We start from the raw sequence: 22,261 nt of genomic DNA on the forward strand, positions 1-22,261 counted from the left end.
CCTTAGAGACTAACAAATTTATTAGAGCATAAGCTTTCGTGGACTACAGCCCACTTGAAGAAGTGGGCTGTAGTCCACGAAAGCTTATGCTCTAATAAATTTGTTAGTCTCTAAGGTGCCACAAGTACTCCTGTTCTTCTTTTTACCTTGTGTTCAGTCATATAGGACCCAATCCTCAGCTGGGTATCATTCAATTCTTAATCAGAATGCCTACTGAAGCCAAGGAAAGGCTGAGTAAGGGCTTCCAGGAGTTTGTCTTGGATAACTGCCCGTAAGAGGGCCAGATCTTCACAAGTCCTGTGACTCACTATCATGGCTCTCTCCAAAGAAACAGAAGTTCATTGCTTCCTACAAGAGCTAAAAAAGCACTATTTTAAGAGAATTCACTATGTGTGAAAAAACAGAACTGGGTGTGAGAAAACAGGTGGCAAGGAAAGAGAAAATGAAGAGAAAAGCAAAAACATTATTATTACTTGTTTTACTTTGTATTAAGATAACACCTACAGGCCTGAGCCAGCATAAGGGCCCCACTGTGCTAGGGTATGTATAGTAGCATACCAAGAGACAGTCCCTGCCCTCAAGGGCGTACCGTCTAAATAGACAAGACAGGCAAATGGTGGGGAAAAAAGGAGAGAACCCACAAGCAGAAAATTGGGAACTGAGTCAGAGAGTAAGTGATTTGCCCCAGGTCACCCAGAAGTCTGTGGCAGAACTGGGAATCTCCTGATTCCTAACTTCTTCTGAAAAACAAAAATAGAAACTAAGCAACAGAAAGCAAAAAAGAGGAGAGAGGGAAACGAGAACAAGGAGAACAAATGTACAGGAAAAAAAGATGAGCCAAGGTACCTGTATCAGAGCACACAGAGTGGAAGGATGTTGACAAGGGGGTACCTAAGCCCCAGTCCATCACAAGTGAGAAGTCCAATGAAAAAAGGATACAAGCCCCTGGGATGTAGAGTGCTATCACTTTGAAGGGAAAATGCCTGAGCTGAAGCTGCTCATGCATTGAACAGCTTCATTGCTGACGTGCAAGGTATATTAAGCAAAATTCACAGTTGTGGTCCAGCAATGATGCTGCAGCGCAGATTCTGGATGGGGCTAGCCACAAAGAGGCTAATCCACAATTCCTGATCAACAAGGATAAATAGAGTAGGATGTAGAGGAGGAGACACCTGTTTGCCAGCATGGCTCTTCATAGACTTTGCCACTGCAGCTATTTCAGGCAATGAAATAGGCTTCAGGGTTTTCTGGGGCTTTTTGTGCTACTTAGTTTAAAAAGTACATAAAGGTAGAGCACTAGTGAGCTGGGATTCTCTGCATCATAACAGCTTTGTCCCTTAGATTAGAACATAAGAATGGCCATACTGAGTCAGACCAATGGTCCATCTAGCCCGATATCTGGTCTTCCCACAGTGGCTAGTGCTGGATGCTTCAGAGGGAATGAACAGAACAGGGCATTTTACTGAGTGATCCATACCCTATCATCCAGTCCCAGCTTCTGGCACAGAGGTTTAAGGACACCCAGAGCATGGGGTTGCGTCCCTGACCATCTTGGCTAACAGCCATTGATGGAGCTATCCTCAATGAACTTGTCTAATTCTTTTTTGAAACCAGTTATACTTTTGTCCTTCACAACATCCCCTAGCAACAAGTTCCGCAGGTTGACTGTGAGGTACTTATGTTTATTTTATACCTGCTGCCTATTAATTTAATTGGGTGACCCCTGGTTTGTGTATTATGTGGAGGGGTAAATAACACTTCCTTACTTACTTTCTCCAACGCATTCATGATTTTGTAGATCTCTAGAATATCTCCCCTCAGTCTTCTCTTTTCCAAGCTGAACAGTCCTAGTCTTTTTAATCTCTCCTCATATGGAAGCTAATCCATACCCCTAATCATCTTTGTTTTCCTTATCTGTACTTTTTCCAATTTTAATGTATCTCTTTTGACATGGTGGCATTTTTTGGTCCTCTTACTGTTTTTTATTTATTATTGTTGTTGTTGTTGTTATTATTTGGGTATACATTTAGTTTGAGCCTCTGTTATGGTGTTTTTTAAGTTTCCATGCAGCTTGCAGGAATTTCACTCTTCCTTTTTATTTCTGTTTAACTAGCCTCCTCATTTTTGTGTAGTTCCCCTTTTTGAAGTTAAATGCTACTGTGATGAGTTTCTTTTGTATTTTCCCTCCTACAAGGACGTTAAATTTAATTACGTTATGATTGCTCTTACTGAGCAGTTCAGCTATTTCACTTCTTGGACCACATCTTGTGCACCACTTAGGACCAAATCAAGAATTGCTGCTTCCTTTGTGGGTTCCAGGACTAGCTGCTTCAAGAAGCAGTCATTAATTATGTATAGAAAATTTATCTCTGCATCCCATCCTGAGGTAACATGTGCCCAGTCAGAATTGGGATAGTTGAAATTCCCCATTGTTATTGAGTTTTTTGTTTTATTGCCTCTCTAATCTCCCTGAGCATTTCACAATCACCATCACCACCCTGGTCAGGTGGTTGGTAATATATTCCTACTGCTATATTCTTATGATTCCAGCATGGAATTTCTAACTATAGAGATGCTATTGTACTGTTTGATTCATTTAAGATTTTTGCTATATTTGACTCTATGCTTTCATTCACATATAATGCCACCCCCCCACCTGCATGACCTATTCTGTCATTCCCATATATTTTGTACCCTGGTATTACCGTAACTATCTGATGTTCAATTGCTATGCCTGCTGCTCCTGAATAATCCCACTCTTTAATGTCATTAAATGATATACCAACTCTGGCAGTTATTCCCAGTTTATCCACCAATGAGTCATTCAAATTCCTCTAGTTGAAACAGCCAACTAAGCCTCCCAAAAGTCTATTGGGTTCCCCCGATCACCCAGTCATGAGCAAAGTAAACAGCTGCTTTGTAGATTACCATGCTGAGCAATTTGTTCAGAATGTACCTTCGTGCTCTTGAACAGAGTTATCCTTTGCTCAACTTAATTAACTCAGTCCTCTTCAAAATGTCATCCTGGCTATTGGTACGAGGAGTGTGTAAAGCTTCTAAAGGAATATTGCCCTTGAGGAAGATCTGCACTACATTGATATTCTATCTGTGGGGCTCATCTAATGATTTATTACCTACAAATGAGTTTATATTAACACTAGCTCACTTTGTTCCATCTTACAATTACGTTTGGTTTGATAAGACTTCTGTTTGCAGGTCCAGGGTATAGAGATTTGTCTGCATTTGTATACATTTCTCTTTCTTTTCCCACCCCCTGTTCCTCATGGAAAGTGCAATGTTTTTACCAGCATTTTTAAAATGATTCCTATATAAGGATAAGTAATATTCCTCTGTGTGTGTGTGTGTGTGTGTGTGCAGTTTTTCATCCTAAATTAGCTCAAAGTACTTTACAGATGGTTGTTATGACTACAGTAACACACAGAGGCCTAATTGAGATTGTGCTAGGTACAGTACATATACATCGTAAGAGAGTCCCTACCCCAAAGAACTAACAATGTAAATAGACAAGACAGACAAAGGATAGGAGGGGAAACACAGACACAGTGTGAAAGTGATTTGCCTAAGGTCACACAGCAAGTTTGCAGCAGTTCTGGGAATAGAATCCAGATCTCCTGATTCCCAGCCCAATGCCTTATCTACTAGACCGGGGATAGGCAACCTATGGCACGCGTGCCAAAGGCGGCATGCGAGCTGATTTTCAGTGGCACTCACACTGTCTGGGTCCTGGACACTGGTCCGGGGGGCTCTGCATTTTAATTTAATTTTAAATGAAACTTCTTAAACATTTTAAAAACCTTATTTACTTTACATACAACAATAGTTTCGTTCTATATTATAGACTTATAGAAAGAGACCTTCTAAAAACATTAAAATGTATTATTGGCACGCGAAACCTTAAATCAGAGTGAATAAATGAAGTCTCGGCACACCACTTCTGAAAGGCTGCCAACCCCTGCACTAGACCTGAGTGGCAGTGCCTGTAGAGTGTTATACCTTGGGAGAGCCTGGAGGAGAACACTGTACAGTGAGACTTGCTGCACTGGCGTTGCCTGGTGCAAGGGAGGCAATGCAGCCCCACCCCAACACTTTCCATTTGAGCAAACCAGCAATATAAGCTCTGTCAACTTATTTAATTATTGCATCACAGGCAAGAGTGGGGGAAGAGACTTGACTATCGCTGGCAGGGGCGTAATGTTGTATGCCTTGGGATTTAAATTCCTGCAGTCCCTGGAAGCAAATATCCAAATCTCTTTAACTTTCCAAGGTGAAAAATTAAGTTCCATGCAAATTTACTGTGTGTGTGGGGTCTTTCAGATGAGATCTTTAAAACCAAATCTGGTCTACTTTGCAGGGATGTTAAAAAAAATCATTGCATTTTTGTTTTTGCCCTAAGACAAAATGTCCCCCTCTCCTCATCACTGGGCAGTATTCCGGGCACTGGCTGGCTGCTACCTTCCATCCCAGAATGGCTGCAATTTAACAGTGCTATAGGTATATAGTTGGTAAAATGCATTAGAGTCAAATGTGCTACATACATGTACATTGGTTGCACTTAAAAGTTTCCCACATTTTGAAAGAGTCTACCAATTTGAGAGAGGTTCCCCATTCTTAAAGTGGGGGATACTGGGAGAACTGGAAGTATTACTCAAACTGGCAGAAACATTTTAAGAGAGAAGGATTTGGAGAAGTGAGCTATGTAGGTGGTTTTCAGATCCATGTTAGTTTTAAAGCAGGGCTTGGGTTCATATTCAATAGCCCTGAAATCTTTTGAACAGTTCTTGTGAGATTTTAGTCTCAAATGGCAAAAACCTCATTAGGGCCCTGATCTGGTGCCCAGCGAATCAGTGGGAAGATTCCTTTGGGCTTTGGGCCAGGCCCTTACTCAGCTGCTCCCACAAGATTTTGGTTATCTCTGAACCAGAACTGACTGACCAGCAGCGCCGTATTATTGCCTAGGCCCACAAGGCCTAGGCCTAGGGCAGCAAATTTGCAGGGGCGGAAGCTCCCCTCCACGCCCCGCCCCGCCCCCCTGCTCCAGCTCACCTCCGCCTCCTCTGCAAGCGCGCCGCCGCGTCCTGTTTCTCTCCCCTCCCAGTGCTTGCGCCGCGAAACAGCTGTTTCACGGGGCAGGGAGGGAGGGGGAGGAGGGGAAATGCCGCGCACTGGGGGAAAAGGCGGGGCCGGGGGTGGGGATTTGGGGAAGGGATCCAATAGGGGAAGGGAGGAGGTGGAGTTGGGGCGGGGACTTTGGGGAGGGGGTTGGAATGGGGGCGGGAAAAGGGCCGGGGCGGGGCCAGGGCAGCAATTATTTCCCAGCCTGGGGGCCGCAAAATTATTAATCCGCCACTGCTGACTAGGGCTCTTCCAGTTTGCGATCCTCTCCAGAACCTAACTGGGTTTGGATCTACAGATGGGAATCAGAACTTCCCTGAAATGTCAAGCAATTTGATTCAAAGTTCCAGTCTTTGATAGATATGTAAAGCAGGGGTCGCAAGGTTAATATATGGGGGGTCGCGAGCTGTCAGCCTCCACCCCAAACCCTGCTTTGCCTCCAGCATTTATAATGGTGTTAAATATATCAAAAAGTGTTTTTAATTTATAAGGGGGGGTCACACTCAAAGGCTTCAATCAATCACACTGAATCAATTATGAAACATTTAGAGGAGAGGAAAGTGATCAGGAACAGTCAGCATGGATTCACGAAGGGGAAGTCGTGCCTGACTAACCTAATTGCCTTCTATGATGAGATAACTGGCTCTGTGGATGAGGGGAAAGCAGTGGATGTGTTATTCCTTGACTTTAGCAAAGCTTTTGATACGGTCTCCCACAGTATTCTTGCTGCCAAGTTAAAGAAGTATGGGCTGGATTAATGGACTGTAAGGTGGATAGAAAGCTGGCTAGATCGTCAGGCTCAACGGGTAGTGATCAATGGCTCCATGTCTAGTTGGCAGCCGGTTTCAAGCGGAGTGCCCCAAGGGTCGGTCCTGGGGCCGGTTTTGTTTAATATCTTTATTAATGATCTGGAGGATGGTGTGTACTGCACTCTCAGCAAGTTTGCAGATGACACTAAACTAGGAGGCGTGGTAGATACACTAGAGGGTAGGGATCGGATACAGAGGGACCTAGACAAATTAGAGGATTGGGCCGAAAAAAACCTGATGAGGTTCAACAAGGACAAGTGCAGAGTCCTGCACTTAGGACGGAAGAATTCCATGTACTGCTACAGACTAGGGACCGAATGGCTAGGTAGCAGTTCTGCAGAAAAGGACCTAGGGGTCACAGTGGACGAGAAGCTGGATATGAGTCAACAGTGTGCTCTTGTTGCCAAGAAGGCTAACGGCATTTTGGGCTATATAAGTAGGGGCATTGCCAGCAGATCGAGGAACGTGATCGTTCCCCTTTATTCGACATTGGTGAGGCCTCATCTGGAATACTGTGTCCAGTTTTGGGCCCCACACTACAAGAAGGATGTGGAAAAATTGGAAAGAGTCCAGCGGAGGGCAACAAAAATGATTAGGGGTCTGGAGCACATGACTTATGAGGAGAGGCTGAGGGAACTGGGATTGTTTAGCCTCCAGAAGAGAAGAATGAGGGGGGATTTGATAGCAGCCTTCAACTACCTGAAGGGGGGTTCCAAAGAGGATGGAGCTCGGCTGTTCTCAGTGGTGGCAGATGACAGAACAAGGAGCAATGGTCTCAAATTGCAGTGGGGGAGGTCCAGGTTGGATATCAGGAAAAACTATTTCACTAGGAGGGTGGTGAAACACTGGAATGCGTTACCTAGGGAAGTGGTGGAGTCTCCTTCCTTGGAGGTTTTTAAGGCCCGGCTTGACAAAGCCCTGGCTGGGATGATTTAGCTAGGAATTGGTCCTGCTTTGAGCAGGGGGTTGGACTAGATGACCTCTTGAGGTCCCTTCCAACTCTGATATTCTATGCTTGCTATGTGAAAGTGGTCACCAGTAAAAAAGTTTGAGAACCACTGATGTAGAGCGAGTGAGCTATTACCATTAATAATGTGTATATATATTTCAAAATGAAGGAATAGAAGGAATACTGTGAAGCTGGACTTAGGTACATTTGGTAAATAGTAGGTGAGGGCTGTGCACAGACTATTTATGATAGAGCATACAATTTTTATTTTACTGAGACAATATATCTTAGTGGCCTGGCTGTTTTTCTGGTTCTTTATCAGGTCCTTTATTAACATACTGGTAGAGCTCTGTGTCTAACTGCATCCACTATGTGATCTTATTCTGTGTGAAGGTAGCTCTGCCTCAGAAGATTAGGGACCTTCTGTGGCAGAAGACAACGTGTCTGCCAATGACTTGCTAGCTACAATCCTGTCAGCATAGGCTCACGGTGAACACTACTCTGCATAGGAGTAGAAATGCCTGTGTGTAACTATTTGCTGGTCTAAGGTTTGAAGTAATTGAAAATTCATACCACAGAAAAGAGTGTATCAGGTCCATCTTAGAACTACACTGCCTATTTTCTTAGCCAATTCTGCCCCCTTGTGAAGCTATACAGCTAGATCTCTGATAATCTGTAATGCATAATGTATGTGTGTTGTGTGTACTACACTGTATATAATGTTTGGTAGCTGTGGCTATTAAATAATCACTGGGGACAGTGTGATTCCTTTACCTTATTAAGCCTATAATTTTTTAAACAAAAGCAGACAAAGCTTTAGATATTAGCTATATCTACTATTGTTTTACAGGAAGTAAAACTATAACTTGTCCATTTTCTGTATTTCGGAGGGAAATAGCATAACAGTCGTTTTGAAAATCAGAATTTCACGTTCTTCAATTTTTTACTGGATACTTTAACAAATATTTATTGTGCTGCAGTTTGGGAACCATTTTCATTCTGTTTCAAATTTTTTAATGTAAAGAATCAAAGACATGAAACAAAATGTTACCTTAGTTCTTTCCTTGGTTCAGTAGTTAGGTTTGTAATAAAACGAGTGACATCAGGATTGTTGTATAGTGGAAAATTTTATCCAAGGGATAAAGCTAAGGAAGAATAAATTTGGCCTAGAGTATTCTTAGTGGGAAAGATATTAAGAAAGTCCCAGAGTCCTCTCTGTTCCCTGTCAGGACTTTGAAGGACCCAATAATGAAAGTCTAAGAAAACTATTGTAGTACTAAAATTCTGCATGAAATTTATTGTACTTATTAGGACTGATTGCTTCTAAAGAGAATAAACTGTGCTCAAACTGACAATCTACAGCTTTTTATATTAAAGATTTTTGGTGACAATATAAATCATTAAAGCACAGGAGTGGTTTGTATGTAAATATTACATATAAAACTGCATTAGACAGATGTTATTTATGTTGCAAATTCAAGCACTTGCAAGTTATGGAATGCCTGAGTTACAGGTGCCTGTGCAACCTTAATTCTGTCTCCTTATGCAGCCTTCCTGTACACTGACTGAGGCAAGGGTCCTGTCAAAAATAAGTAGGTTCCCTTGTAAATAAAGACCGTACTATAATGCTTACGCACAAGAGGATAGAAGTAATGTTCATGTTTAGTTATTATTTTGTCAGGCTACTAATGTTTCCTGAGCAACGCAAATGAGAAGAAAATGGTGATTTTTTCAAGCACTTGTATCTCGGCAAAATGAATGAATTTCATGGAACCTCCCCCCCCTCCCCCGAATAATTTTCAAGGCCCTGCTGCAAACAATGAAGGTGGAAAAGCATCTCAAACAAGGTCTCAAGACTCTTTTATAACGGGAAGTGTGAAGCAAGGCAACCTAAATATAGAGGACAGTACCAGCTCCCCCTATAATGAAGTACCGGTACTTAAAACACAGGCTTTGTCTTCCGTGACAAACAAGGTGTGGTTTTTTACCACAGGATAACTAACGTGTGTTAGCTATCTCCATGTAAAATCCTAGTGGAGAGAAAACACTAGTTTTACAGTGAGGTCGACTTAGCGAGATTAACAGCAGGCAAGGGGCATATGTTGACCTCGCCCATCTACGTCACAGGAAAAACGACACACTTGTCTTCACTAGGGTTTTGCAGCAAGAGAGCTAACATGCATTAGTTATCCCACAGAACAAACACACATTTTTGGCTATGAAGATAGCCACAGAGAGTTGGAGTAAAGGTGGTTATTATTTGTTTGTATTACCATAGTGCTTAGGAACCCTAGTCCTGAACCAGGGCCCCATTATGCTAGGTCCTGTGCAGACAAAGACCAATTGTGTACTGTACTGTGCAGATACTGACAAAACATTTTAGATTGAAACGTCTTTTATTTGATGTTTGGACAGTGCCGGCCATGGTGGGTCTCAACATGGCTGCAACCATTTATCACTACCCCAATATAACTGTTTAATAATAATAATGAGCACTAATTGGGCTTCCTTAGTAAACTAGAATTTTGGTACCTATTGTTTTTAATGCATTTTTTATTGGCTTGAGGGATTTTCACCCTTGATCTTCAAAACCATTTTTTCTCACTGTTCTTCAGACCGAATAGTAAATCTGAAACATTCTGAGCACATTTGGCTAGAGTATAGCAAGTGACATCTAGACAGACAGGGTGGTCCAGTGGATAGGGCATAGGAGAGCCAACCCAGCCACGGACTCATTGTATGCACTTGATCACTTAACCTGTCTGAGCCTCTGTAAACTGGAGAAAATAATGCTAACCCACCTATGCAAAGTACTTTATGATCAACAGGGAAAGTGTACTAAGTGTTATATTAGGACTCTGTGCCAAACAAAACTTTCTCAACAAAAACTCCATGCTGGGAATGATTTCAGCTGGCTTGAATGGTCATTAAACCCCAAAACATGACCCTGATTTGGGAAAGATTTGCTGCAGCTTGTGATCCTTTCAGTGAACTTGACCCAAGGTATGAGTGAGGTTGGACAGAGTTTCACAGAGTTGGGCCCAGTCGAGCAACTTTGAGCCAAGCGGTGGCAACCATAAGAAACTTTGTGATTTAATGACTGTGATTGGAGCATTTGAACTTAAACCTCAATGTGAAACTCCGATGTAAACTACCAGTATAAACTGAGACTAGTGTTTTAATATAGTAAAAATAAAGGTGTCTTGTATCATTTAAAAAAAAACTCAGAGGGGAAGGAAAGAAACAGATATTGAGCTTCATCAGCATATGGATGGTATTTAAACAATTAAATGTTTAATTGTATCCTTACAGACACAAGGAAAATGATAAAATACTCTGGACAAAAACCAGCGGTGAGCCTCAAAACACTGCCTACTCGCAGTGTTAGTGGGATTAGGATAAATTCATATAACCTGAAACAATCCTTTAGAGAGGGATGAATCATGTTGAGTTGATCTTATGTGGAGGACAGCCAATGATCAGGAGTCCTACAAAATCAGGCAGGTCAAAGGCTGTGGCTAAACCCAACAAAATTAAAAATGACGACAGACCAAGAGATTTAACAACGGAAGGGTTATTAAAGACCTTAATCAGGTCTGTTTCATTGGAGTGACCCACTTTAAACCCAGAATGGTAAGAATAAGCCAGGTCTGGATAGCAGAGAAATGGTATAAATATGACTAAGAAAAACACACTCAACAAGTTTACTGAACAAAGAAGAGATTTGGTGCCGTGTGATTGCCAAAGGGAAGGGAGTCCATGTGATCACCAGCATCTAGGAAACAATCTCTATTAGCCTGTGGCCCACACTATGAAAAAGCATAAGAACCCTGGCTGTTGGCAACATAAAACTGTTTGCAAGGTATCTTATGAAGAGATGTTTAATGGTGCCTGGAGGAAAAGAAGAACAAGAATTCAGCCCTAGCATGAATTGCGAGCCTTTACATCACTCATGTCACCGTGCTGTGCCCTTGAAGAGTACGTCTGGACATGTAGCTCCTATTAAGATATTTACACCCCTCAGAAATGAATTACAAAATCAAAGGCTTTTCAGTGGCCTGCAGGAAGTGAGTTTATCTCAATCAGTGTCCACATCACAGCTGGCAGCACCTTAGGGCCTTTCCTGCCAGGCTTAGCGGAGACCAAGGACTGAATTGTCTTCTCACTCCTGGAGTAGTCAGTTCTGATCTTGAGGTTTTAAGTGGGACACTGTGGAGGAGTGTGCACTGCTGCTACTCATGTTGTACCTGTTCTGTGGACGTTGGTATTCCCGACTATCCCAAGCACTACCTTTATTTCCCTTTAAATGTCACCATCTGTCCGTTCACATGGTCACATTTAGCTATGAACAGACTGACATCACTCTGCCTCTCGCAGCATGTCTTCGCTCTGAGAGTTCGAAGGAAGGCCACAATGCTAAAAACCAGTGCTCTCTTGCTCAAGAGAGGAATAAGAAGACGAAAGGCCTTTTGCTTCTAACTCACCAGTTTAAATCCAGCCCAGCGGTGTGCAAAAGCTGTTAGCAAGTTACATGAAATGTTAGCAAGTTACATGTCAGTTCTGATCTTGAGGTTTTAAGTGGGACACTGTGGAGGAGTGTGCACTGCTGCTACCCATGTTGTACCTGTTCTGTGGACGTTGGTATTCCCGACTATCCCAAGCACTACCTTTATTTCCCTTTAAATGTCACCATCTGTCTGTTCACATGGTCACATTTAGCTATGAACAGACTGACATCACTCTGCCTCTCGCAGCATGTCTTCGCTCTGAGAGTTCGAAGGAAGGCCACAATGCTAAAAACCAGTGCTCTCTTGCTCAAGAGAGGAATAAGAAGACGAAAGGCCTTTTGCTTCTAACTCACCAGTTTAAATCCAGCCCAGCGGTGTGCAAAAGCTGTTAGCAAGTTACATGAAATGTTAGCAAGTTACATGTCAGTTCTGATCTTGAGGTTTTAAGTGGGACACTGTGGAGGAGTGTGCACTGCTGCTACCCATGTTGTACCTGTTCTGTGGACGTTGGTATTCCCGACTATCCCAAGCACTACCTTTATTTCCCTTTAAATGTCACCATCTGTCCGTTCACATGGTCACATTTAGCTATGAACAGACTGACATCACTCTGCCTCTCGCAGCATGTCTTCGCTCTGAGAGTTCGAAGGAAGGCCACAATGCTAAAAACCAGTGCTCTCTTGCTCAAGAGAGGAATAAGAAGACGAAAGGCCTTTTGCTTCTAACTCACCAGTTTAAATCCAGCCCAGCGGTGTGCAAAAGCTGTTAGCAAGTTACATGAAATGGGTTGTTACTCTCAGTCCAGATGTGAGTATCACAATAATCATCACTGTAATCCACATCCTTGTTATTAGTTTCACCAGCCTGCCTGGAAGTGAATGGATTTAATTGCCCACTTAGCCATACAGGGGATGGTTCCTTCAGATCAGGAATCTTCAGCATTGTCAATCTGGCACCCATCATGAGCATGAAGTTCACAAAATCATTTCATAGTTTTCTTGCACTCCACTAACCTGATGTGCAAGCTTGGGCAATTCATTTCCCCTCTCTGTGCCTCTGTTCCTCTCACCTCCTGTGTCTGTCCTGTCTGGTTAGACTGTAAGCTCTTTAGAACAAGGGTTATCTCTTACAATGTGTTTCTGCAGAGCTGAGCACAGTGGGGCCCTGAGCTCAGTTGGGGTATCTAGGCAGTCATAGCAATAATACAATTCTGGGAGGTAAATAAGGAAATGCGCACTCTGAAAGTGAAGGGTTTGCTTCCCACATTGTTATGGAAAAGAACAGAACAGAAAGGAATTCATTCTGATCCACCTAATTTATTTCCATAAATCGTATCTTAGCAGGAAGATTGACTGAGCTGGCAGAGCACCAATTAAAACGGAAGAAAAGCTAGCAGTGTTTGTATGTCAAGGCAGTGTTTTGTAATACATTAACTATATTTTTTGTCAAGTAGTCTGCATCTTCAACCTTTGCAGGCATGGAAGAACGTCCATTCCAACTTTGGCTTTGAAATAATATTTTTTATTTTTATTTCTTCACAGCACTCAGTGTGCTAGGCACTTTGCAGATCAGATAGACGGACAAACTCTCCAGCGTGAAGATTCTACAATCTAATGGACATGCTGTGATAGGTGAAAGCTACAAACAAAAGTTCATGAAATAGAAGGATGGGTAGACTAGGGTCACAAAAATAGGTTTGCATAGTTAGGTAGCTGTTATATACACATCTTGCTCCAAAACATGGTCTACAATGTATACAAATCTTCCTCCCCACAACCCACTAAAATTTCCTTTCAGGGCAAAGTGCCCCCTTCCCTACCTCACATTTGCCCCCTCTGTCCAGTGCCCATCTTCCCTCACATTCAAACCCCACACACATACCTTCCCGCACCACCCAGCCATGCTGCATCCGCACTCCACATGACACCTTGGGCAATTCATCCTGTGAGTATTCCACACACACCCCTCATCATCCCTCCCTCATTTTGATGTCCCGCTCAGTGCTGAAGGTTCCTGGGCCTATGGGCAGTTCCAATCCTTGTCCTGTCCCATGGAGTACATAGCAGGAAGGAGACCCCCTTGTTCCACTTAGTCTGTGAGGAAGCTCTGGAGTTCCTTCTGGTTCTGCCGTTATATGAAGGAGGATTGGGGCTTTGGGGGCCTCCTTGCAGAGGTTATCTCAGGTGACCTTTGGTCAGGGATAGGGAGTGGCAAAAGGAACCTAACTGGTGAGAGCCCATAATTAGGTAACTCTCTATCAGGAGCTGTGAGAGATTTTCATGCACAGTGGCATTTCTCAAAGTTATTCAGCCAGCAAAGAAAATAGTTCCACACCCTGGCCATATCATTTAGAGCATAAAAGAGTTGGTTCGAGGTGTTCACATGCTTGCTGTCTCTTCCTGGGTGCAGCAGGTTTACATCACATGAACAAAATAGAGTTATCTCTTAACTCTTGTTTGTGGTTCCTGAGGTAGTATACCAGAAGGTTCACGCCAAGCAGCTGGAACTCCTAAAAAGGGCAAATAGTGCTTTTCTGTTTGCTCTCAGGGCGTTCCTTTCTATTGTTGTTTCAGGTGGCCAGGGAGGTCTCCCTGTCATTCAAACAGGTGCAAAAGAGGAGGTGCTTGGGCACATTTTTCACTTCCCTGCAGCTCACAGGCTCCTTTCATTCTTTCTTGTAGAAGGCATCTTGTTCCTTTTCTCTTCTGCTTGTTTGGTGGGTGCTAGAGTTTTTCTCTCCTCCCTTCCCTTGACCCTCACCTCCTATTTATCTCTGTGATCACTGGAGCTTTTGATACTGCACGTGGGGCAGAACAATGCCTTACACATACCGGGACTCGAGACCGCGGTCTCCCCCTCTACCTCAGAGTGCTCGTGCCACACACTCCTCTGGCCAGACATATGAGGAGCTGAAGCGCCAGTGCCAGCAGAAGGGGACGCTATTTGAGGACTGTGACTTCCCAGCCAATATCTCCTCTCTCTTCTACAGTGAGAAGCCACCCATCCCCTTTGTATGGAAGAGACCTGGGGTGAGTATGACACTGCTTAGAGGTTGTTCCCACTTTTGCTATGTGTCATGTATATATTTCCATCTCTCCTGCCAAGAGTCAGATGACACTGGACTTCTTAATGAACAATCAACCAAAACAAAAAGGAACATAATAGGGGCAGAGCCCCATAATTATGGAGCTTTATAGACAAATAAGAGACATGGCCCTGTCCAAGTCAATGGGAGTCTGCCTTTGCCCTCAGTGGGGCTTGGATTTCACCCATAGTCTCTGTATGAATCAGGATCTGCTCATGTGGAATAAGAGAGAGAATCTTGACATGGTCTGTGTGTGGAGAGAGATAGAGGTACACATATAGATGGATAGATAAATACAGGTGTAAATTAGATCTCTTGTAGCTTTACATATATGCAATATACATGTGCATGCTGTATACCGGTCTTATTTTTGGTCTGATCCTCTGGTGATTTTTACAGCAGTGTAACTCCATTGTATTCAATAGAATTATTCCTGGTTTGTGCCTGTGTAAGCCAGAGTGAACTGAGTCCATGATTTTTAGTAAATTTGTAAGGGCCATATTGTCCATCCCAAGTAAGGGCTGTGGTAGGTCATATCCACAGCAGATTGAATGTTGTTGAGTTCAGTGGGACTACTCCCATGTTTAAAGTTAAGCACCTGCCTTAATCTTTGCAGAATTAGGCTTAATGTAAGACAAGCTGCATAAGTGTGTAGCAAATGATTGGAGGGGCATGAGAAAAATGATGGTAACAATAATCAGATAATACCATTCACAAACAATGTGCACAATGTGGTGGTTCTGAACCATTTTTTTTAAATGACATTTAAAAATTCCATATCAAACCATAACTCCTGTAACCCCTTCCCACCACCTTTACCCTGTTTGAAAACCGGATTTAATCACTTTAGAATTTTGCATTTAGTTAATTTGTTCTTTGGTGCCCCCTTCTGTAATCTATATAGTAGCCTGCTGCACAGTAGTCCATATAGACTACCTCCAACAAGCCCGCTGCCTAGCATTATTCCCAGACAAATGCTATGTTAAGATAGAGCTAAGGTTGAGAGTACATATGAGTCATTTAAAGTAAAATACATTCTAGGTACGTTATAAGGATCCAAAAACCTACTGTTATAAACCAGGAAATCCACAGTTAAGGTTACATTTAAAAGAAATTCAAACATGTTAAGGTCTGGAAATGCAGTTGGGCCACTCAAGCAACCTTAGCTCTGCCCTGTCTGTCGCACACTCTTCAGTCACTTAAAACTGGCTGAAATCTGGTGCATGGGTTACATTTGAAATATTTAAGGATTAATGCTCATCTTTTCCTGCCATTCTTCACAACTGAAAGTTTCTCCTTCAACAGGAACTTTAACTCAGCCAGGTAAGGACACCGTGAAGGGGGAAAAGAATGAAAAAATTAAAAAGAAGTTTGTCTTTAAAAAATGATTTAATCCAAGCTGCAGCCACAAGCACTAAAATGCCTTGATCCTAATCCTACAGGTGTGGCATGGTGTCACGACAGTGCAGAGTTAAGACTTCTGTCTTTCAGCTAGGAAGAAAAATTAAGGGGAATGCCCATTGATTGTAAAAAATATTCAAGTGAAGCCTATGCACAAGATTTCAGTGAGTTTTAATTATATGGGACATTTGAAGAGCCTGTGTTACTTTGTTACTGAGATTTTAAGAGCAAAACAAAGGTCTGCCAGCAGGTGCTATATTTCTCAAAAGACCCATTCTTAGTTAATTATAGTTCCTAAACTAATAAACAGATTTACTGGTAAATTCTCAGACAATTCATTTTGTATCCAAAGTGTATGTGCTGTAATTATGGGAAGGATGCTCTCTAGTTTTCATACATAACAAAGAGGCTGAATCCCTGCTTTAAGTGGAAAAATTCAACCTTATCTATGGAATTGCTACAGACACTTCTCACATCAGGTCCTACTCCCCAGGCTGCCTAACCTGCATGGGACTGAGGTCACCTGGGTGCTGTCTCTACTACTGTCCCAGGGACGGGGTGGCTCCCTGCAAGTGTTAGGTGTGAGAGAGCATGAAGTCCATTGACTCCATCCAGTTGTGGAACATATACTCTGAAGATAAGCTATAAATTTGAATGTGTGGCCATAGTAAGATGATATGGCTATGTGATGCTTACATACTGTATCTGGTACCAAATACAAATATTTGTGAATCTAGATCAGCAAAAGCCCTGTTTACCTTTCCCGCTGAATCACACAGTGACTATCAAGTAGTCAATAATGTTTTTTTTCTACCAGGGGTCTATTAATATCATAATTGTTCCAAGTCATTATTTGTAGCAATGGACAGTGGTGTGTCTTCAGCCTCTCTTCCAGATCCAGCCATCACTAGTTTTTGCAAGCTAAATTTGGAAGAATTTCAAGCCAAATAAATGACTTGATGGGATGTGCCTTTAGGCTGTGATTTCTGCCATGTGAAAGAGTGTGTGTGTGTGTGTGTGTGTGTGTGTGTGTGTGTGTGTGTGTGTCTGAGCAGTGTAGCAAGAAAAGCAGCTAACAGGAGGGGGTAAGAAAGTTGAAGTTACAGCAGCCCACGCACTACTTTAAGTTTCACCTTCTTCTGGCTCCTCAGCATGTAAATCAAGCCATTTTAGTCTCCCTTTCATATCAGTAAGTGGGAGTAATGGAGGCTAAGTGTCAGGGAGTTTGTGTATGCAGTGTAGTTGTAGCCGTGTTGATCCCAGGATATTAGAGAGAAAAGGCGTGAGTGGTAATAATATCTTTTATTGGACCCAACGTAGAAGTTGGTCCAATAAAAGATATTACCACACCCATCTTGTCTCTCTCTGTTTGCATAAGGGAGACTGACTAATGCTGCCTCTCACATCATCTGCCAAATTAACCTGGCATTTTTAAAACTTGAAGAAATAATCATCTGTGGAATTTAAATAAAACTTAAATATCATTATTAGAAGTCAGATAATAAAGCCTCTGTATAGTAGTTTGTGTAAAGAATATTAAAATAAATGAGATAACTGATTGCCAGCTCTCAGATTTGCACCCCAAAATAGCTTTATCTCCTTTATTCAGTATAAGGAAGGTGTGTGTGTGTGTGTGTATAAACAGTATAGGCCGGCTGGTGTACATTCGCATAACCTCACTGAAGTCAATGGAGCACTGTTGATTTACAAAAGCTGAGGATCTGGCCCTGTATGCCAAATGCTATAAGATAATAAAAGCTATTTAGCAATACTATCCTGATTTCTCTTTCTTATTTGAAAAGAAAACCTTTAAAACTATATCTTCCAACAGATACTTTTTTATTAATGTTGGAGAACATGTAACCCCTTCCTCATTTTTTTCCTCTTGGCATGATCCACCTCTCTTTTCTCTATACCCTCATGTATGATTTAGATTGTTAGTGGCTAGCCCAGTATAAATATCACATATTCTGTAATAATTACACTGCCTGGGAATGTTTTTTCCCCATCGCTTGCCAATGCAAATGCATTTGTGGTGTAGAAATGGACTTGAACCAAATCTGAACAATCTGAACAACCCCCACCAACCTCCAGATCTGGAGCTGAATGTTGCAGTCAGTTTGGGGCAGAGGTGAAATTGCTTTACACCAGTTCAGACTCCCTCAGACCGGCTTACACACACACACTCTCAATATGGAAGGGAGACCAAATTAATGTAATTTACCCTTTCTTGAGCCAGAAGAAATTGTAAATTAAAGTAGTGTTTGGACTACGGTAAGTATCACCTTCTTTCATCTCTTTGGTATGTAAGTTACATCTACTTAGGGAATGTTGACATGGGGAAAATTGACCTGAATAGCTACTACAGAACAAGCCATTCCACAATAGCTATTCCAGTCAGGGTACATCTACACTACAGGGGGGAGTCGATTTAAGATACGCAAATTCAGCTACGTGAATAGCGTAGCTGAATTCGACATATCGCAGCCGACTTACCCCGCTGTGAGGACAGCGGCAAAATCGACTTCTGCGGCTTTCTGTCGGCGGCGCTTACTCCCACCTCCGCTGGTGGAGTAAGAGCGCCGATTTGGGGATCGATTGTCGCGTCCCGACCGGACGTGATAAATCGATCCCCGAGAGGTCGATTTCTACCCGCCGATTCAGGTGGGTAGTGTAGACCTAGCCTCAGATTCCCATGTATGTAGCATACTCTGTAGTGTTATATAATGTCAATTCCCAGATTTTGGCTTGGTGTTGGACTGCAATCATATCACATAGTAACAGGTTTCAGAGTAGCAGCCGTGTTAGTCTGTCTGTATGCATCCGAAGAAGTGGGCTGTAGTCCATGAAAGCTTATGCTCTAATAAATTTGTTAGTCTCTAAGGTGCCACAAGTACTCCTGTTCTTATCACATAGTAAGGCATTGCCATGTACCTGTATCTGCATTCCATTAGTAAGAAAAATGAAGGTGTGTCTCGAAACTGCATGAAAAAACAGGTTCAGTAAAAGTTCAGTACCTCAAGTACCTCAGTGGATGGATTGTTCAGGGTTCTTTGTAAACCTGAAGCCTCAGTTGATAGTAATGTGCTCTAGATTTCTAGTTGCCTTTAATTAATGCACTAAATATTAGCAGCTTTATTGAATGGATCTAGCTTGGCTAGAGGTCTACGGGGAATTTATAGGACCTGATTCTCCTGTCAATTACTTCAACGTGAATCAATAGTGGTTTCACTCAAGTCAATCAAGATACACAAGAGTTAAACTTGCCCATACTGTCCCATCATGTCCTGTCCCAGCAGGTACTTGGTATTCTGTATTCTTCAGGGGTGGTCTCTGCTTTCTTGGTTCCAAAAAAAAGCAGAATACAGAGTGGAGGTTGGGATCTCTCCAGGGCAGTATAGACTACAAGACACTATGCGGATTTTAAAGAGGCAAATCTGATGTACATTATGGAGGGCAGGGACCAATGAAGGCAGACTCCCAGCCATGTACTAATTTGACGCAAACAAAGCTCGAATACTGGGTATTTTAAATTATCCACAGCCAAGCTTTATGGACCTGATCAACAGCCCACTGCAGTCAATGAAAGATCCCTGTTGACTTCAGAGGACTATGGATCAGGTTCATGAAGACCAGGAGTCCCGCACAAGATTCTAACCCCACAACCACAGGTTCTGCGCTGAGAGTTTAAATGTTCCCTTAGGTCCAAGCCCAGTCAGCACAAGAAGCTGAGTCAATGCCTCATCTACTGGAATCTCCTCCATCTCCCAGCCACCACTGGTTTCAGAGAAGAACAACCACACACCAGTGAATTTAAACTCTGGCTTTCCCACTCAGGAATTTAATTTAACTTTTGCTCCCAGGATAAACAGGATACAACAGACTCTATATGTGTTTTATGGGGAAAACTCTTTGTCTCTCCTTTTATGGTCCATGTGCATTCCATGTATGGTTTGTAAATAGACTTTTGTTCCATAATTATTGAATATGCAATCAGGTTTATAGCCAAATCAGAAAATTTGCCATGGACCGCTGTGATATTCTCCTTCCTGCATCATAGAATACTATTGCACCCAACAGTGGAACTCCCCTCTGTGGAGGACAGGGGGCTTTGTGCGAACTCTGCTGATGGGAGTCTCTGGGAGTCATTACATCAGTGGATTGCCTGCTTGCCCTGGTCATTGTCCCTTTTTCAGCCAATACCTCCCACTTCAGGGGCTGAGTTGGGCTCCTTATGACCTTCCATCTCCCCTTTGTAAAGAAGCTGCCGCTACTTTGAACCATTGCAACTTGCCTCTGACCTAGCCCTTGCACCACCATTCATGCTGGATTAAACTGACGGATCAGGGCCTTCTTTCAAGGTGACACCAGGATACTGTGTAGTACAATACTCTCACAATTATAACAATATAATATGGTAGGGCTGTATATAAGCAGAACAAGAGCACCTGCAAAGTCACACTCCCAAAGTTTGGAGAGTGCTATGCAAAAATCACAAGGAGACGTGCTTTTAAAATGTAGTGCTCCTGAAAGGTGCAGGCTTGGTAGCCCTGGAAACTGAAATCTGTTAAAGCAGACGAGGGCCACCCATGGTTCCGCATGAATATTCCTTGGGACCTGATTCTCCTCTGGGTTACACTGACATAAATGACAGTCAGGCACATTACCCCCGATTTACACTGTGGTAAGCAAAAGAGAATCAAGGTCTATGTCTCTCACGAGAATGGCCACAAGGGTGCTAATTATGATGCAGAGACAGTTCTCTAGGAGCTGCCCTGTGACCACCAACTCATTTTACAGTGGCTACCAAACAATCATCAGACAGTGATAGTTTGGTTACTATTAATCTAAGACAGATTCCCATTAGTGGCCTGGATTTGAAAGGCTCCTTATCTCATTACTACCACAAGCCATTTAGTCTGGTGGGAAGGGTATTTTATATAAGTAGGGTATGAAATATCATTTGTAAAAATGAGCTGTGATACCTCAATACCATGCAATCATTCAAAGCTAGCTGGTGTTGGTTACCAACGTCCTGGCCTTGGGAAGTTGTGCACAGAAAGAGCACGGTGGGAGCTCTGTGCACCTGATACGTAGGAAGTAAAGGTTATTGAGGGGGGTACACAAAGTTTTAGGGCGTTTGGGGACAGATTAAGTTAAACAGCTCTCTTAAAATGTGAGTTTCTTAATCGCTACATACTTATGTTCCCTTTAAGCAGCAATTCTAAAATAATGCATATTATTAAAATCAAAATCCTCTCACTTTTTCCTCCACTGTAATGTTGTAAGGACTATGAATTTTTTTTTTTTTTTATCATTTAGTTACAGGTCACACATGCCAGGGGGTATTTAACAAGCAGGTGGGTCAGGTAATGACAAGTTCTGGTTTGACTTGCCTTTGTTTTCTGTAACTGTGACACATCAAACTCACTAATGCTTCTTGCTGGAAGGCATTTGGCTTGAAGGAATGTGGGCAGGTCACTTGCCCTCTGCCACTTCCTTTGAAGCCAGGAAACACTCTAAAGGTGCCATCTGCATCCCTATATGAGCATAAATTACATTAACTTAATGTGTGACTCAGGGTAATGACTTTAATCACCCATGGACATTTCTCATTTTCATCTGCTGTGCAGATGTTAATGTCTTTCTTCTCCTCCTCTGTAAGGCTGTGCTCTTTTGGCATGCTTGTATTTACTTCAATAGGAGCTCAATTGAGTCTTTTTGTTACAAAGATGCAGTATTATGCTCTCTAAGGGCTGAAAGGTGTTGAATGTTTTCCAAGTGAGGCTAAGCTCCCTCCGTTTTCAATGATAGCTGAAGAACCAGATCGCCGCTCTGCTCAGTGCAGAAACAGGGGCTGGGGGGAAGGTGGCTTTAAACTACCTTTGTGCCTCACTGTATTCTTAGCCGGGCACCCTGTGTAAATTAGAGCAGTCTCATGGTTGCTCTAGCTTGTACTCAGCCAGTATCAAGTCTCCTGGGGCTATTCCTCAGATAAAAATAGCTTCAGAACAGGGATAATCTGAACCCTTACCCCAGTGCACACTATCACGGTGCTGCCAAAGGTGTGTGGCATAGAGCCATTTCTCCGTCTTTATGCCACTCAGCAAAACCCTTATTCTTGAGGCCAATTCTACCCTCCCTTTGCCACTAGACTAGCATAAATAGGCAGGATGGAACGGAGAATTGGCTCCACTATGCTCAGCGCATTGCAAGTGGGGCACCCAATGTCTTATTGGGTTGAGACATGCAGTTTGATCGTTGAGAGGGTGGGACGCTTTTTTGATCACTTGGTTGCTGCCTCCTGAATTGGGAACTTTGGTCAAAATGCACCTCCAGGGCTACTCTGTTTGCCAGGTCCACTACTAGGTCTTTA

The 22,261-nt window shown here is 42.7% G+C and overlaps 1 protein-coding gene across 1 annotated transcript in view; it reads left to right on the forward strand.

The window, feature by feature from the left end:
• The first annotated feature begins 14,057 nt into the window (after positions 1 to 14,057).
• The window catches only part of CAPN9 (calpain 9), a 48,273-nt gene continuing 40,069 nt past the window's right edge, over positions 14,058 to 22,261 (forward strand). Inside the window, exon 1 of the mRNA XM_054024365.1 lies at positions 14,058 to 14,428. Within this exon, the coding sequence (XP_053880340.1) occupies positions 14,216 to 14,428 (213 nt within the window). The 5' untranslated portion in view covers positions 14,058 to 14,215. The remainder of the gene's footprint in view (positions 14,429 to 22,261) is intronic.

The sequence above is a fragment of the Malaclemys terrapin genome, chromosome 3 (assembly GCF_027887155.1).
Source record: "Malaclemys terrapin pileata isolate rMalTer1 chromosome 3, rMalTer1.hap1, whole genome shotgun sequence".
Taxonomy (NCBI): domain Eukaryota; kingdom Metazoa; phylum Chordata; order Testudines; family Emydidae; genus Malaclemys; species Malaclemys terrapin.